Source organism: Leptosomus discolor, chromosome 5 (assembly GCF_034619465.1).
Source record: "Leptosomus discolor isolate bLepDis1 chromosome 5, bLepDis1.hap2, whole genome shotgun sequence".
In the NCBI taxonomy this organism is placed as follows: Eukaryota; Metazoa; Chordata; class Aves; order Leptosomiformes; family Leptosomidae; genus Leptosomus; species Leptosomus discolor.
The window spans coordinates 13,476,947-13,493,229 of record NC_141395.1 but is presented as its reverse complement, the minus strand read 5'-3'; the positions used below and the strand labels follow the sequence as shown (position 1 = coordinate 13,493,229).

Below are 16,283 nucleotides of genomic sequence, written 5' to 3'. Positions count from 1 at the left end.
ATGCAACAGCTGGCAAGAACAACTGAGAAACAACTGATCCTACAGAGGTGTAAGAGACACTATTGGAAATACTACATTACTGAAGATGTGACATGTCTAACCATAGATGGCTTTCCAGCTCATTACCACTTTGCCTATCTTAACTATTTGCAGAACTACCTCAAAAAAACACCCCTAACAAATGATTTCACACATTTGTGTTAGGCCCTGACACTTCTTACCCATTCATGTCACAGGCCTGGTGGAGCAGACCCTTATCACATCCTTATCGCTCTCAGAGAGTTTATTACTTTAAGACACATTGTGGCAGCAGATGTTTTCAGTGGAGAAAAAGAGGCAACAGTACTGCCTCCCCCTGTATGTACCTCAACCTCCTCCCTCCGTGCCATCTACTCCACCCTCAGGTCTCACCATGCTCCACCCTGCACACTGAAGGGTGCAGCAAGATGCAGACCAGCTTTCTTACCGCACCTGAAGTGGCAGAAGCAGAGGGACAGGGCTTTGGTTTTGGTGTGGGCTTTTTTTTTTTTTTTTTTTTTTTTTAAATAAAGCCTTGGAACTGATGATATTGACTGTGGGGTTTTTTTTTCCTGTATGACAGCCTTCTAAGTTGCATAAACACAGGCTACGCTGCAGCATCCTCTCTACACATGCAGACCATACAGGGAAAAACACCACATTAAACCTTACATCAGTTAACTACACATCTGTAACAATTTTATCAGTTTTCCAAAAATGCTGTGCCATACTTGGGCAAAGGTACAGGATCCACATTAAGTGAAACCTGAGTAAGTGTTTATAAGATGAAAAAAAACCAAATCTCTGATCCCAGGAAAAGGTTCAATCATGCAGCTCCTGAAGCCCTCTAAATAGAAGGAAGGGAATAAAAAGCAGCCCCAAAATAGTGAATGCATAAGGACATTCCCAACTTACCGAGATTGGGGTAATCCTTTTTTACTGAGATCAGCCCTTACACGTTCACCAACGTGTCTGTAAATTTCCACAAGGCTGTTTATTGCTGCATCTCGAACCTGAATGTGAAATATGAGAGAAGTCAATGATCTTTATAATTTAAATACATAAATCCCTGCTTGGATTTCATTCTCCCTTGGAGAATTAAATTTGAATATTTCTCAGCAACAACAGTTGCCACTATAGACATTCCCACAGAGTTCATGAAGGAGCTTCCATCCCTGCATTTCAGTTATCAGCAGTATCAGCAGATCTAATTTAATTGAAAAGGCAGTCAAGATGTAAGACAAAAGGTTTCGTACATAGGTGCACACACAGGGAGCTTGGCTGCCTTTGCCAAACTCTACCCATTGTGTGCAACACGTATGTTTACTGGGTCAGCAAAACAAGGAGACAGACACGAACAGACCTTATTTTACTAGCATGTTATAAACCAAACTGGTTTTTAATGCAGTAAACTTATGTTTCTGTGTTGATAGCAAAATATGGAAGGAAGGAGGAGTAATGAATCACCCAAGTCACCATGAATTTTGCATGTTTTCCAAACCTATTTGCAAGAAATCGCTGAGCACATCTTCCCTACCCTCTACAGAAGAGCCACAAACCTGATTAAAGTGTCACCTTTCTGCACTGGAATCCCCTTCCTCCGTCAGACACAACAAGCAGAGAAGGTAAACTATCTGCTCTACTTACAGAAACACCAACGGAGCCATGCGCTTCTGCTTCTCAGAAGATGGCATGGCAGCTACCCAAGCACCTGCACACATCAACACTAGACACAGGATGTTTTATAGGCACAAGCTAGAATGGCCCATAGGTGGGAGTCAAAGGGCAGGCACACGTGCCCTGCTTCCTAGCCAAAAAAACCCCACCTTGTGCCCTGCTTCCTAGCCAAAAAAAACCCTTAACACTTGAGTCATGCTCATCTTGCCCCGCAGCCTTCCCGTTCAGCAGGTCACTGCCTGTTCCCCACCTGCTGCCCTCACTCAGCGGTCTTGCCTCTCTTCTCTCTGCCCATCAGCCCCGTATGCCACCAGGCAGGACTTGTGGGTACAGCTCAGGAGGGACTCTGGTGTCCCCAGTTCCTGGGGAGGCAGACCCTACCCAAGCCTCGCTCTCTGCCTCCACCAGCCACGGAGGGGAGGTCACAGCACCTGCATCTCTCCCCTCAGCGAGTCCGCCCGCCCCGGGGCCCAGGGGCACGGCAGCCAGGGCACACCGACAAGCTCTGCCATACCCCCAGCCTGCCACCGTGCCCCCTCCAGCCGCGGCACCCAGCACAGCCCCTGCCGAGGTCCTCGTGGCAGGATCTGGAAGGATCGCCTCCGCGTGTCAAGTCAATCAGAGGTATGGTTGCAGGACTGGGTAACGGACTGGGCAAGGCAGGGAGCTCCCACTGTAATATTTGCTTTAATCTACTACAGCAACAACAAAGCTTTAAAGCTCAATGTTATTTTTGAGAAAATACTCATAGTTTAAATACAGGTTTCACAGCAGACGCTTACTGGGTTACACAAACTCTTAAACTGCGTTAGCTGAAAACAATAAAGCCTAAAAACCACTCATTCTGAGAAGGGCAGTAACGAAACGGCTTCCGTGTCCATAACAAAAGGCATAAACACTGAATTTGACCTGGATCTTTGTTTCTCCATCTTCTCTCACCAAGAGAGGGCAGCATTGACCGAGCATCAGGTCTCCCAGAGCTCAGGAGACGGCACCACCAGCACAAAACCAGCCCTAGGGAAGCCCAGGACAGGCGCTGTTCAGCCAGGAGCCACTCTGACAGCAATCAGCGTCTGATCAGTTCGGGTATGGGCTTCCTCGGGATGAGGAACCAGACCCGGGATAAGGGGCAAGAGATCAGCCTCATTTCCCACTGCAGTGGGGCGCTGGGATCACCAGCTGTTCCAGGCACAGGGAAGAGGCAGTGCAAACAGAAAACACGCCTCAGGCCCCTCACCAACTTTTCCAATTCATTCAACAGCTCACCAATGGCAGAACCAAGGTGTCTGTCTGTGCAAGATGTCAGTCCTAAAACCAAAGTCCCCTCAACAAGTAACAGCTTGCTCAGCCGTGGCTCAGAACCACAAAGGACCCTGAACATTAAATATCCCTCAAAACTTCTTGGGGTAACAGGTTCCTCCTCCTGCGTTGGTACAATCAGGAAGCAAAGGCTGCTTCACACTCAGGCCTCTTCTTCAGCAAGGGGAGGCCCTGACAGCCATGGGAATATGGCCAACTCCCCAGAGCCAGCGTAAACCCATTCCCCCGTTGCCTGCCCCACGCTTCCTTCCAGCTAAATGCTCCAGATCTGGATCATGTGTACGTGTCACCCACACAAGGAGGGAACAGGGATATTCAAAAACTGCTGACACCTGTGTTATATGACATTAGTTTGAACCCTGCTTCCCCATCTCTTTTCTTCTCACCAACCTCACATACTTACATCTGATTTCAGATTAGGTCCTGTTCAGGGCAGGACAAAAAGCACATAGTGATCGATTTTCTACGTCAACATGTATTTTAATGTGGTTTGCATTGCTGATTTAAGGATCCTATACAGCTTCCACCTCTTATTTAGAATCTCCTTGTACAACTTCTGGCAGTGCATGTGGCCAGGCTGTCCGACTGGTCCCATTTGCCCTTCCTGCCCAGAGCCATGGTTCTCTGAAGGTGAAGGGTGCTACACCGAGCCCCGAGGGATCCCTGCAGCCTGCCCTGCATTCAGGCTGTCAGGCACAGGAGCTCCCTTCCCACTCTGTCTACCTCACCTGCAGATTCATGTTGTTCCGTTGAACTCTTGGAGTAACTGACATGCTGGTTTAGGAATACTTCAAATCATAGCCCTTCCAAACCAGTCAAGAGCTCTTCATGAAGAGCATTGTTCACAGTTCACCACTGGCAGCACAGTTCGCTAATTTACCAGGCAGAACGCAAAGCCTTGCTTATCAACAAAGCAATCGGCACAACCTTTAGACATGACTCACAGCAAAAGCTTACCTGGCTGTTTGGATCTCCAAGTAAGTTACATATATGTGGCACTATCTTACTCAGCGTTAAACTCTGAGCTCCAGATCTGGGAATAAAGAACAAAAGCAGCAGTGTGAATCACAGAGCAGGCTTGTGTAAGTAACGCAGGTCTGCAGGAGGTTCTGACTTACGCATTGAGTGTTGCAATAAGGCAGAGGCAAATCCCTTCTCTTGTCCGGAAATTCTTGTGTTTGAATCCTCCTAGCATCCTGTCCCACACGTACTGTGGAAGACAGAAAAGAAGGTGAGACAGGGAAAAAGGAGGTGGGGAAAGAGATTCCTTCTTCCAGCAGACATACACTGTAACATCTCTGGAGCTTAAACATAAGCTTTACATCCATCCAAGCAGAACAAGACAAGAAGTAGAAAGACACTTGTAGATCTGACTAATTCTTTGTTCTGTGCTGACTTCACAGTAACTCCCCAATACATAAAACAATCCCTTTACTTATAGAAAGCAAGTAACTTCCAAAGACCCAGAACAACTACTCCAACATCCACCCAACCCATCCTTGGGAAATCCACTGACACTCACACTCCCATGTGTACCCTGACATGCAACAGCATCCTTAAGTGAAGCAAACACCTCGTAACAAGGCGTAGGGAGATGAAGCCATTTCAGACAGAGGCACAGGAGGAAACCCTCTAACAGAAAGAAATTCTCCTTTCTAAGCAGCCAGTCACTCACTCACGCAGCAAAGGGCAGTCAAGCATACCTGAGGGTTAGCAGCTTGTTCCATGATTTTCAGCAGCAAGGTCTGATCCTGCTCCCTCACCGAGTCCTTAGAGTCTCCCAGCCTATCAAGCAAACTTGGCAACACTGAGGAAAGAACAAGAACATCCAAATCCCTCAGAAGAAAACTGTCACAGTGGCACAGCCCCTCTCCTTTCCCCCCACCCAATGGAGGGACCAGCCCTCCCACCCTTCAGCAGAGCCCAAAACCACCAAGAGCCTCTCGAGTGCTCTCCCAGCTTTGCGTACAGCAGCCAGAGCAGAGCCCAACAGAGCAACGGTGACACCGCCCTGCTCCCACACAGACCCCTTACCTGTGCCAATCTGGGCCTTGAAGCGATCTTGCAAGCGGGACACTAGTGCAGAGAGGATGTCAATCCCCAGCAGAACGACCTGCAAGCACAGGACAGGCGGTGTTTTAGTGTGCAGCCCTTTTCCCTCGGCCTTGGCCAACGAACCCGAGAGGGGGAAACGCCAGCACACACCCCCCCAGGAGAAGGGCCCCTTCCCACTCGTGCTGTCGGCACCACTCAGGGAACAGGGCTGCACAGATACACGGCTCCTCCTTGCACGGCTTCTGACAGACAAGCTGAGTGGTTTACAAACAGAAAAGCCCCCAAATTATTGCTCCCTGTGACATATAAAAGCCAAAATTCACTGCCAAGAACTTTACAAAGCCGACAACTGTAATTGCTGCTCAGTGCTCAATTCATACATATATACGTAAAACGTACACATGCCATATGCACAACAATTTCGGTATTTGCCGCAACCAGCTTTTCTAGTTAATTATCATTATTACAGTTATAATTAGAAAATGGGCTGCACTAACAGCTGCTTAATTATTCACCTGCAGAAATCAAACCCAATGCTTATGACATAACTGGGACCTGGGGAACAGCGCCTTGTTGGAGCAAAGCTTCAGGACGGGCTGCAGATCAGCAAGCCTGCTCTGACTAACTCCATTTGATGCCCACAAAAAAGACATCCTACACCGAACATACCACGCAGCTTGTGTCCTGAACCCCTGGCAGGGCCCTACAGATGACGCTAGTTCTGGCATAAGACAGCTCTCCGAAAGTTCTTAGCGAAGCGCTGAGGTCAGAGACCCCTGGAGGCGTCACGGACAGTCCCGCTCCCCGCGCTCCATCCGTCCGTCCGCGGCTGCTGGCGGGGCGGCCGTGCCGGGCAGCGCCGCGGGCGGGCGGCAGGGGGCGCGCGCTCCTTCGCCGCTGCCGCCCGGCGCGGCTGGCCAGCCCCTTATGCAAATAACCGCCCGGCTGCCGCAAAGCACTCTGGGTTGCGCCGCCACAGTCGACAAAAAGGCTTAAACCGGAGCCGGAGACGAGACAGAAACGCCGCTCGCCGCGCCGCGCCCGAGGGGAGCGCGCTCCCGAGCCGGGCGGCGGGGGGAGCGGGTCCGGCGGCGCGCCGCCCCTCGCCCGCACCTTGGGGGCGGTTAGCTCTCCCCTAGCGCGGCACCGCCGCAGCGTCAGCCAACCGTCCTTATCTCGGGGTTGCGCGGCTGCTCGATGAACGCGTGGTGAGGGCAGCACTGCTAACGCCTCAAGCAACACAAGCGGCGCCCGCCTCGCGCGCGGCGCAATTTTTGGAACCTCACGCACCGCGGCGCGTGCCCGGCGCGTTCCCCACCACGGCTGCACCACGTACAGCTCCGCTCCGGACCGCTCGCTCGGGGCTGCCGTGCGCTGTCCTTCGCTGGGACTGGACTGGGCCGGGCCTCCGCCTGCGGCTGCCGGCGCTGCCCGACCTGACCAGCGCCCCCTCCCTCCCCAGCTGCTGTGGCGTTCTCGACCGGGAACACCGCCGGACGCGAACACGTGGTGACTCGCGGCACCACCACGGCGCCCGTTCCGGTCGCATCGCCCAGCCCGCCAGTGCCGACCCTCGGGCTGCTGCGCCTGCTCTGCGCCGGCAGTCGGTCCACAACCCGAGCTTTCCACCCTCAGCTTGTCACATTCACTCTAAACTCAGCTCTACAGCAGCAAGGGAGCCCCGAGCAGCGTTCGGAGGGAACAGCCCATCCCATGTCAAGTCTCCTAGAAAGAAACTTTCTGAACGCAAGCACCTGGATCCTAACTTCTCCCAACACACCATTTACCTTCTCCAAACAGCTCCTACAGTTTTCTTCCATCCCAGTAACAAAAAAGTGGCACGGCTGAATGATCCAATTCAACATCACTTGTGGCATGCTGACTAGAATCCGTTCATATGCCAAAGGAGAATTTTCCTCATGCTTTTATAAGCCATGTTTCATTTCCACATCCATCTTGCACACTGGATTTAATCTACCATTGACAAATGCTCAGCCAGCTCCAGAGCCAGCTGCCTTAAGCCCCATCACTGCCAGCTTGTCTGCCAGCTCGCTCAGCTCCTGCCTGGGGTTATGGCAGCAGAGCACCAGAGTGAGGATGGGCTTGAGATCCCCATTAGCCAAGAGATGCTTTTAAGGAGTCACTGGGGCTCTGGATGCTGGTCACCACTCACAGGTGTCTGATCAGAGTCCCACCACAGCAGCAGGAGAGGTAAGTGTGCCGCCTGCAATTACGGAGGTGTGCCCTGGGGATAAACCTGATCCCGGGAGAGGAAGAGATCCATCTCTTCTTCAAACTGCCTGCAAGCCAGAAAGAGTGAGGGGAACTCATCACCCGAACATGAAAGGGACCACATGCACAGCGCAAACACAGCCAGTTACCCTGCAGCTTGCCCCCAGGATCAGATGGGGAGGATGAGCTAAGCCTCCCATTGGTTTTTCCTGTTGTGCTTATAAAAATGGAGAGCTAATTAGCCCAACAATTACAGTGATGGCTTGGACAGATATTGAGGAAACAACCACTGGGGGTGACCAGGTGTTATTCCCTACCATGCTGCATCAACCCTGATGTGCCACCTGCCTCAAACTGCTGAAGGTCAGAGGTAGAAAGCTGAAATCATGTATGGATTGAGAGATCCAACGCATCCGCTGGAGACACAGGTAACAGAAAACCCGGGGCATGACCACCAAACAAATGAAGAATGAACTGAATTCCAGCCCTTGCTGCATGGAAGAGCCCACCCCAGCTGGCCACTGGAGCAGTTACTCAAGCTCTGCTGGAATCAACACACACCAATGACCAGGAGGAACCTCAGGAGCGGGGAGGCTGTCACACAGGGCTGGAGCAGCGAGGGGCCCTGTCCTCAGCCACCCGTTGCTGTGATCTGGCAGCACGTCCCTCCCCGGGGAAGCCAGCCGGCGGGCACCGTGCCACACCAAGGCACAGGAAGGGCAGCTCTCCATCTGAAATTCCAGATAACCCTGCAGTGCTGGTAACTATGGAGCTAATCCACGCCTTTACATCAGCAGAGGCCTTGCTTCATGCTGCAAGCAAGGCAGGACTCAACTCACCAGTACCTCTAGTAGCACAGAGGCCCCCAGCCCTCAACTGAGAAAATACCAGGTCAGCAGCTGCTGCTTTTGGCCTCACACTTTATCCAGGCCCCAAAGAGAGCGATCTGGGGTCACTGCAGAAACCACTGGCACAGCCCTAGGTTTGCGGCTCCACTGCTTTCCTTATTTGACTCCTGAGGTTCCCCAAGTCAATAAAGCAATTTCTGTCACCCAGTATTTGGCTCAATTAGCACCTGCTGCTGCTTTGCAATGTCTCGGAGCACCTTCCATAGGCACTAAGGGCTGTCAGCAAGCCCTGCTCCTGCCTCCCTCTGACTGCCAGATCTCAAGGTACCATCGTTCCCAGTAAAGAATGCTCTTGGTAGTTCCTGGGATGCCACACAGCCTTTCCCGATACAGAAGAAGCTTTTTTTTTTTTTTTAAGAGGTCATCAAAAACTTACTTCAAAGAACTCAAAGCATGTGTCCTTTAATACCTGGGTGGTGCTGAAAGGCCTGCAGGCAGCTCCACATATCAGGGAGCAGACAGCCTACCACCACCACCCGCGCTAAGTCACTGCTCACCAAGCATGGCAGAGAAATAAATGTGTCCAACGCAGCTTAAAACAAGACACACCTAAATGCACTCCCGTAAAAGGGCAAGAAAGCTGCACCATCCAGCTCCAGCTGATCCAGCACAAAGTGACCAGAGTGAATCAGGGCCTCGGGCTGGGCTGGGCAGCACACCCCCACGGGCCCATTTCACTCTGCTGGCTTGCTGCTGGGACTGCAGCTTGGGACCCAAATGGGAATGCTGGAGATACATTTTCTACCCCAGCCGCGTCACCAGCTTGCTTTGTGCTCCATTTACTTATCTCCAGCACTCTGGTGACATGGCTTGGCTATTTCACCTTGGAGTCTGTCTGTGAGGTTTCTTCTTGGAGGAGGCAAGGGAGGTGGAAGACAGACTTATAAATCTCAATGTGCAAAAGAAAAAAAGTAAGAAAATTCAGCCAGCTTTTTTTGAACACCTGCTTAGTTAATCTTTTGGATTCATAAACAAAGAGATGGAGAAGCACTTGCATACTTTAAGTAAACAATGCATTTCTGACAAAGAACAACACTTCAGATTACACACTTAAGCCTGAGACAAGCAGCGATGCCCCACATCACTGCCTGATAGCTAGTGCTAATCAGTCAGACCAGGAGCAGTTTAATTCCTCAAGTCATGAAATATCCACCACAGCTGAACTTGGGCACCCAAGACCACACAAGAGCTAAAATTAGCTGACATTTGCAAACTTAGTTTTGAAGTCAGGTACGTATTTTGGGTCAGCACAGCAATAATAAAACCAGCAGACAGACAAATTTGAAGCTGGCGTATGAAATGCTCACTGCTGTGTTCCACCTGCACACAAGCATAACCACCACCGGCCTGGAGGAGTCCATCTCCTCCTGCTGCTCCAGCAGTTAACATTTCCCATTCCAACGCAGGACCACCTCTGCACTGGCAGCACGCGTCATTGCCCCAGCCCAACAACTCTAGTCCAGACACAGGTTGTACGAGCTGTTCTGCACAGCACAATTTGCAAAACCAACAGCAGCAAACAAGAAGGCAGCAGCAGTAACACAACTGGTTTTACAAGCATGACTACACATTGTGGTCAAACAGCTGAACAGAGGGAAGAGTTGAAATAGTTATTCCTGGGTTCTTTCTCTAGATCCACCAGATACCATCCATTCTGCCCCAGGCACAACCTTCAAAATCCACAAACAATTTTGGATACTAGGCCATTGATTCACCATTCAATACAGCAACCCCTCAAGAGACCAGCTGCTTGGTTTGCATATGTAAGTTTTTCCATTGGAACACGGACCACAATCTCTTGGAGTAGCTTCCTGGAAGAAAAACGCCCCTTTTATTTCTGATCATCTGCAGACAGATATCTAAACCTGTGAGATTTAGAACATTTAAGTAATTAATGTAGGAATTCAAATTTCCAAACACAGCAATCTTATAGTGACTTTTCTTCTGGTTTAAGACATCAATGAGAGGCCAGACATCTGTTTTGGACGTAGAAGAACAACAGCTACAGAAACGTTTCAGAGGGGTTTTGTGTCCTCCTGTACAGCTGATGAGAGGTATTCTGCCTACAACAGGGAATTACACTAAGCAATACCGGATCAAACACAGACAGTCCCTATTGCTGAAAACAGTCACAGCGGGCCAGGAACATCCCCGGCGCTCTGTCCCTCCCTAGCAGGGAGGCCAGATCCTGTACACTGGAGAGTATCAGCGCTGAGGGGCTCCTTACAGCACAGCAACTGTTCAGCAAATCAGACTAGCAGCACACTTAACAGACCTGGCAAGACTTAAACCACGCAGCAGCTTTCATCTCTACATCCCTTTTCTCTGTCTCTCCTACCTCGTGCTTGAACACCTTCGCTCTCTGCCTGGCAGTACACCCAGAGATGCCTTCTCTTCTCTCCCTGCTGTACGCTGGCCCATGACAACAGCCCTCCAAAGGCAGCGAAGCCCAGGCTGCTCATGCTGTCTCTGCCGTGCTGCTATCTCAAAGGAAAATCCAGGAGGTACTGACTGCCATGCACAACTCCACTCAGAGACATTCCCAAATCTCCACTGCTTGGGTCTCCCCTCAGTCCTAGGCTCTGTTATTGAACATCCTGCAAGTTTTATCTTCCCTGCGCCTCCATGCCAACACCACCCCATCTCCTGCAATCCTACTGACCCTTGCAGGTCCATTGAGTGTCCTTTCCTCACCGTGATGACAGCCAGTACCATCTGAGCCTCTGGCAAACACCTCACCTGTACAACGCAAGGAGAAACACAACTTCCCACAGGTCTTCTGGGACTGGAGAGCAGGGAGAACTGCAATCAGCCCATCTCCTTAATCCCCGCCCACTGCTCCAACACAACATAGTGCTCAGAGCACACCTCAGCACTTTTAAAACACTGCTTGTAAAGAACTATTGAGAAGAAGCATCTATGAGTTAAGGACCACTGTACAGCTCAAAACTCAGGGGACCAGCTTATCTGATGCCAGCTTACCCAACCTACAGTGGTGCAGCACTGTGGGACAGTGATCAAGGACAGTAAAGCCCATGCGACAAACGACAGCCTGCCAGACCTCGCTGCTGGAAACAGCTGAACCAAAACACCCAATGAAATCACCAGCACTTAAAATGAGCAAAAACCTGGTTATTGAAAGTTCTCCTTCGTTTACAGACTTGGGAACAGATGAGCAACTCAGTAATTAATGTATAGCTCTAGAGTGAAATAAATCCCAGGAGGGGTAAGGTCATTTAAATGTTGGAAGGTATTAAGAAAAAATTGTCAGAAATGGTCACTATAGAGATGTATTTTTACAACTACTGTTAGGACACAAGGACAACCTTCCTAAGCAAAAGCAAAAAAACGCCACCAAACCCAAGAACTTTTTTCTGGATCCAGTAAAAAAAGCCAACAAACAAGTTGCCTCCTGATGTAAGAGCTAGAGCCTTGGTAGAACACATGGGAAATTCAAACCAACTCAATGAAATGCACCAGAGAGCCAGAAGTTATCACTACAGAAATCCCACAAAGAAGAATGGGGGGTGATGCTGAAAAGAATATGACATTCAGAAATATGGGCATCTGCTTCCAGGAGAGCTGACAAGTATGTCCTAGGTGAGCGAGGTAGCCCCCTGCCCTGCCTCTGCTCAATGCAACTGGAGGGGCGAGTTTCAAAGATTACAAATTCACCCTCTTTTGCAAAGATTCTGCACTGGTCCTTGAGTGGTTGCACATAACCATGATGAGAAGGAGCAGAACGTGACCACTGGGCTCTGTCCGAAGGACACAGAGGGAATCACAAGTTGCAGAGTCACTGCTGTGGAGCACAGGTGGCTTTTCTAGCCTGAGCAAGGTCGAAGCTCCAGACAGCACAGCAGGTAAGTCACTACTGACACAAACTACGGTCCGTGCTCAGTCTCCAGGGAAGCAGCACTCATGGTAATACATCAGGAGACTTTGCAGTTGAAGGCAGAGTCCCAGTTTAAATCACACTTGCCTGTCTCAATTACCCCAAACACCGCTGAAAACCACCAGCCGCAAACATTGTTTCAGAAAAGCAGTCCTGTTTTTGCAGCACCTTACAGGTACGGATACCTGCATGGTAGTAATCAATGCTCAGCATCTTCACATAAAACATCATCAAAACAAAACACCTGCACTACCAACTGCTATTACCTCTGGTTCCTCACCACAAAGCAGTTAAATACCTTAGCCACAAACACTGCCACTATTCTGTGCATTTCCATTGCCCCCAGCTGAGCACTTACACCCAGGTCCTCAGCCAGTAAGGAAAAATGGATGTAGCTCTGAGCACCGATGAGATCATGCCCGTGTGTGTCAGCTGGAGATCAGGCCCACCACATCCTTGAATGAGCTCATAGCTTTGGTGACAAGTTGCATCTTAGGAGCTCAAGGCAAAATGAAGCATTTGGGATCTCTTGCAGAAAAGCAACAAGAATATGTCAGGGAAAGGAAAAAAAGCCATTGCAATGCCCTGCTTTGTTTTTCATGGGAAAATTGAAAGCCTTTATTACGGCAGCTAGTAAAAATTGCTAGTGTAGTCATGTGCCATATTAACAGACCAGGTTGGTTTACCTATTAAAAGCATTTTCCCCTCCATTAGAGGCAAAGACCTGCTACAGTGCATGGAGAAAGCAAGGAATCACACTGGTAATCCACCTTTAAGCAGAACCATGTCAGCTGGAGCACCTCAGAGTTCATAGCACAGAAGCATTGACCCTGCCTCCATCTCCAACACCTACAAGAATAGAAAGTGTTCAGCACGTTTTAAAATTGAAACAGAAGTGCTTCTGAGGGTTTAGACAGCATCTGGAAAAAACAAGGCAAATACACAACCTAGCAGATAATCACCAACAGTCCTCTCTGGTCCCTTAGGGCTCAAGAAGAGTAGTGAGAATTGTGAGGATGCTCAAATATCCAGCTAACCACCCTTGATCACTAGTTCCCACACTTCTGAACATCTGCACTTCCAGATTACACCATTCAACTTAAGCTTTTATGAGGAACAGCAACCCTGTGAAGCAGTGCTGACAGGCGGCATGGCCAGCCTCACGAGGAGGGCACCAAATAGCTGCAAACACAGCCGAGACCCACAAGCTGTGGTAGTGTGAAAAAAGCCGGGGATCTCAGGGAAGCTGAGCAGCCACTGTGGTGGAGTTGACAGAAGCTGACCTGAGTAGGGCAGAGGGTAGTTACCAGACACGGACATCTCTTGCTAGATCACATCTAATAAATATTTTTTCTTGCCTTGTTTGGGAAGAATACAATACATGGAATTAAGAGTGCAATAGCATTTCCAGTAGCCACAGCCTTTGCGAAGCTCTGGAAACACCCTATGACCTGAAGCTTCCACCGTAGCTCCCAGCCCTGCACAGTCACACTGCCTGCTCAGCATCTACCACATGCTCCTACACCTTTGAGAAGAGTCTACAGACATAACCCACAGCAGCCTAATAGTACAGCAACAAAGAACACCATTGAGAAAAGGAGAAGAAAGGTTCAAGATGCCTTTGTTAGCTGCACAAAGAAATAGCCCAAGTGACAAGATGGATGCCAGGTAGAGAAAGGGGCCGCAGGCAGTAGGAGGGAATGCTTCCTCCACAGAGGAAGGCATCCCTTCGGCAGGAATCCTATTTCTGCAAAGCGGCTTCTTTAGCCCACTGAAATCTCTTCACCCAGAAGAGACTGTAAAGCTGAAGCTCTGACCAACCAGCTGCATGGAAAGCCTTTAACAACCTCTTAACACAAAGGCAATGGCTTCTACATCCTGCCTATATTCCAGCTCAGTAATTACAAAAGCCCTACCTGGAATTCCCCCTCAGTTTCTGCCTGAAGAGTCCTTTCTTAATTTTCCATTGGCTGGAAAGTGCTGCTAATACTGTAGTGCTCTAACAGCCAAGTAAATAAGCAAGTGATTTTACAGCTCCCAAAGAGCCCAAAAGGTTCAACTATTTAGAAAGAACAGCACTAAGTACTACACTGGAGAGTGCAGTTGGTAGAAAAGGCGAGTCAGACTACACTTAACCAGGGAAAGCGGAAAAAAGAGGCTCATTATGTTCTTCTCACCTGTAAGACAATACATATTTGCCACCAAAGAAAAATCACCTCTCAATGCAGACAGACACAACCCACAGCATGAGGCTAGTACAGAGCTGGCTGTCCCAGCAGCAAACACAGCAGCTCGGTAACAAGAGAATCCAAGCAAAGCTTTCCGTTTAAAAAACAAACCCACACAGGCTCTTGCAGCATGGCTTGTAGATCTTCAGGCAAGTTTTACACACGGCAGGCCCAACAAATGCTGGCTGTAATTCAAGGACAGCTCTTCCAGTGCCCAACATCACAAGAGGAGACAATTTCAAAACCTTGTGTGACAAAATTAAAGCTCAGGGTTTCAAGATATTTCAGAACTAAGTGGGACCCTGATACATGAAGGAAAGAGCCAAGTGTGCTGAGCAGCACAAAGAAACCAGCCTGTGGGACTAAGCAGCATCATTTTCAAGAGATCCATATAGAGGATCTCTAAACATGTGCTGTGCTTCTCTGCTGCACCTACATCTTCTGCTCCCACCCCCTTACAGCTGGTGAAGCTGCAGTGACCCATGCAGTACCAGCAAGCACCACCCTCAAGGGAAGTCTTCAGCAGTATGTCACAAGGTCTTCCTTCACAGATGAGCCTTGGAGAGGAGACAGTGCATTTCAAACACCTTTCTGACCCATTCAGGAAAGCCCAAAGGATGACCCTTAGACACATGGATTAAAATACTTCTCAGTCTCTCCTACAGCAACAAGAGGTGCACCCCAGCTAGCTCTAAACTCAGCATCTACGCAAGATTTAGTACAGTCCATACAGATATGTCATGCTTCCCACAGGTTACTATCTAGTACTGTTGAGACAGGTCAGTGAAGACAGAGAGCTACTGGTTTAAGCTGTTGACTGTATCAGTTTCTTCTTTCAGTAGTCTCTCATAGTCCCCCCAAGGCACAGTTAAACGCTGTTTTTCAATGCAGGTCAAAACAACCTACAGGGAAAGCTTCCAGAGGATTACTATCAGTGCTACGCCAGTGACTCCAGCACCCCAGAAAATCAAGTGCCATAAGAACACAGAAGGGGACAGCCACAGTCCTGACTTGCTTACCCGAGTGGCCTATGCAGGTAGAACCAGACCTCACATCAGCAGATATGCACCAGCGTCCATCTGCAACCTGGGCAGCTGTCACCATGCATTCATTCCCTGCTTGAGCCATCATGCTGTCCTGCAAGGGGCCAGGGACATTCACTAAGAAGTCACACAACTGGCCCAGGCCCAGCACCCTGCAGACCTCTCTACACAGCTTCTGGCTCAGTCTGTAACCCATGCAAGCCCCTCGCAACTACGGCACTCTCACACCCAGCTCTTAGCACAGTTCTTGATCAATTCAGGCATCACTTTAAATATCTTTTGACATGTGGCAAGCAGATATCTTCCAAGAATTTGATCTATCTGGTCTAGGAAACAGCAATCATAATGAAAAAAAGGTTCTCTCCTTGCCCATTTAAAAGCTAATGCTAACTTTGAGGGCAATGCTGTCCACACGCTCCAGAACTAAACCCCACATGCCATTTCATACAGGAAATAAGCGTTCTTCTCCTTCCTAAGTATGCTCCTCTCCTCAAGTCCTTTTGACCTTTGTGTCTGTCCCTTTGCCTTTTTGGCTGTCATCACAGAGATCTGGAGCAACAGCTGAAGCATCGCTCTACTGAGCTCTCACAAGAGAATAAAACATCTGTTTTCCTCCCTCAGACTGAAAACAGACACCTTTTTAGTTGTTTCCAAAGATACTCAATTGCATGACAGCATAGTGAAGCACAGTGCATCTAAATTAGGGCACACCCTTGGGCCACACTGGTGCACGGCACATGGTCAGAAACCCAAAAAGGTTTTGCAATCTCAGGCCAGCTACCTATCCACAAGTATCTAGAGATATCTGAGACAACCCCACCCAGGCAAGGACGGATTTCTTGCCTTGGCATTTAGAGGCTGCAGATGTCCACAGAACCGCTCCACAGTGGAAAAATAAGCGCACCAA

General features: G+C 49.4%; 1 protein-coding gene and 1 non-coding gene across 9 annotated transcripts in view; one reads left to right on the top strand and one right to left on the bottom strand.

Annotated features, from left to right (window-relative positions):
• Positions 1-16,283, bottom strand: part of CLASP1 (cytoplasmic linker associated protein 1) — a 170,469-nt gene that overhangs the window by 127,767 nt on the left and 26,419 nt on the right. For all 8 annotated transcript variants that reach the window (XM_086466154.1, XM_086466153.1, XM_086466152.1 and 5 more), the window contains exons 2-6: positions 5,050-5,128; positions 4,719-4,822; positions 4,134-4,225; positions 3,973-4,048; positions 934-1,031 (exon numbers count right to left, since the gene is read on the bottom strand). In XM_086466154.1, coding sequence (XP_086322280.1) covers positions 934-1,031; positions 3,973-4,048; positions 4,134-4,225; positions 4,719-4,822; positions 5,050-5,128 — 449 coding nt within the window. The remainder of the gene's footprint in view (positions 1-933; positions 1,032-3,972; positions 4,049-4,133; positions 4,226-4,718; positions 4,823-5,049; positions 5,129-16,283) is intronic.
• Positions 6,235-6,352, top strand: LOC147415449 (U4atac minor spliceosomal RNA). Its single transcript, XR_015183520.1, has one exon. It is a non-coding gene; the product is annotated as a U4atac minor spliceosomal RNA (small nuclear RNA).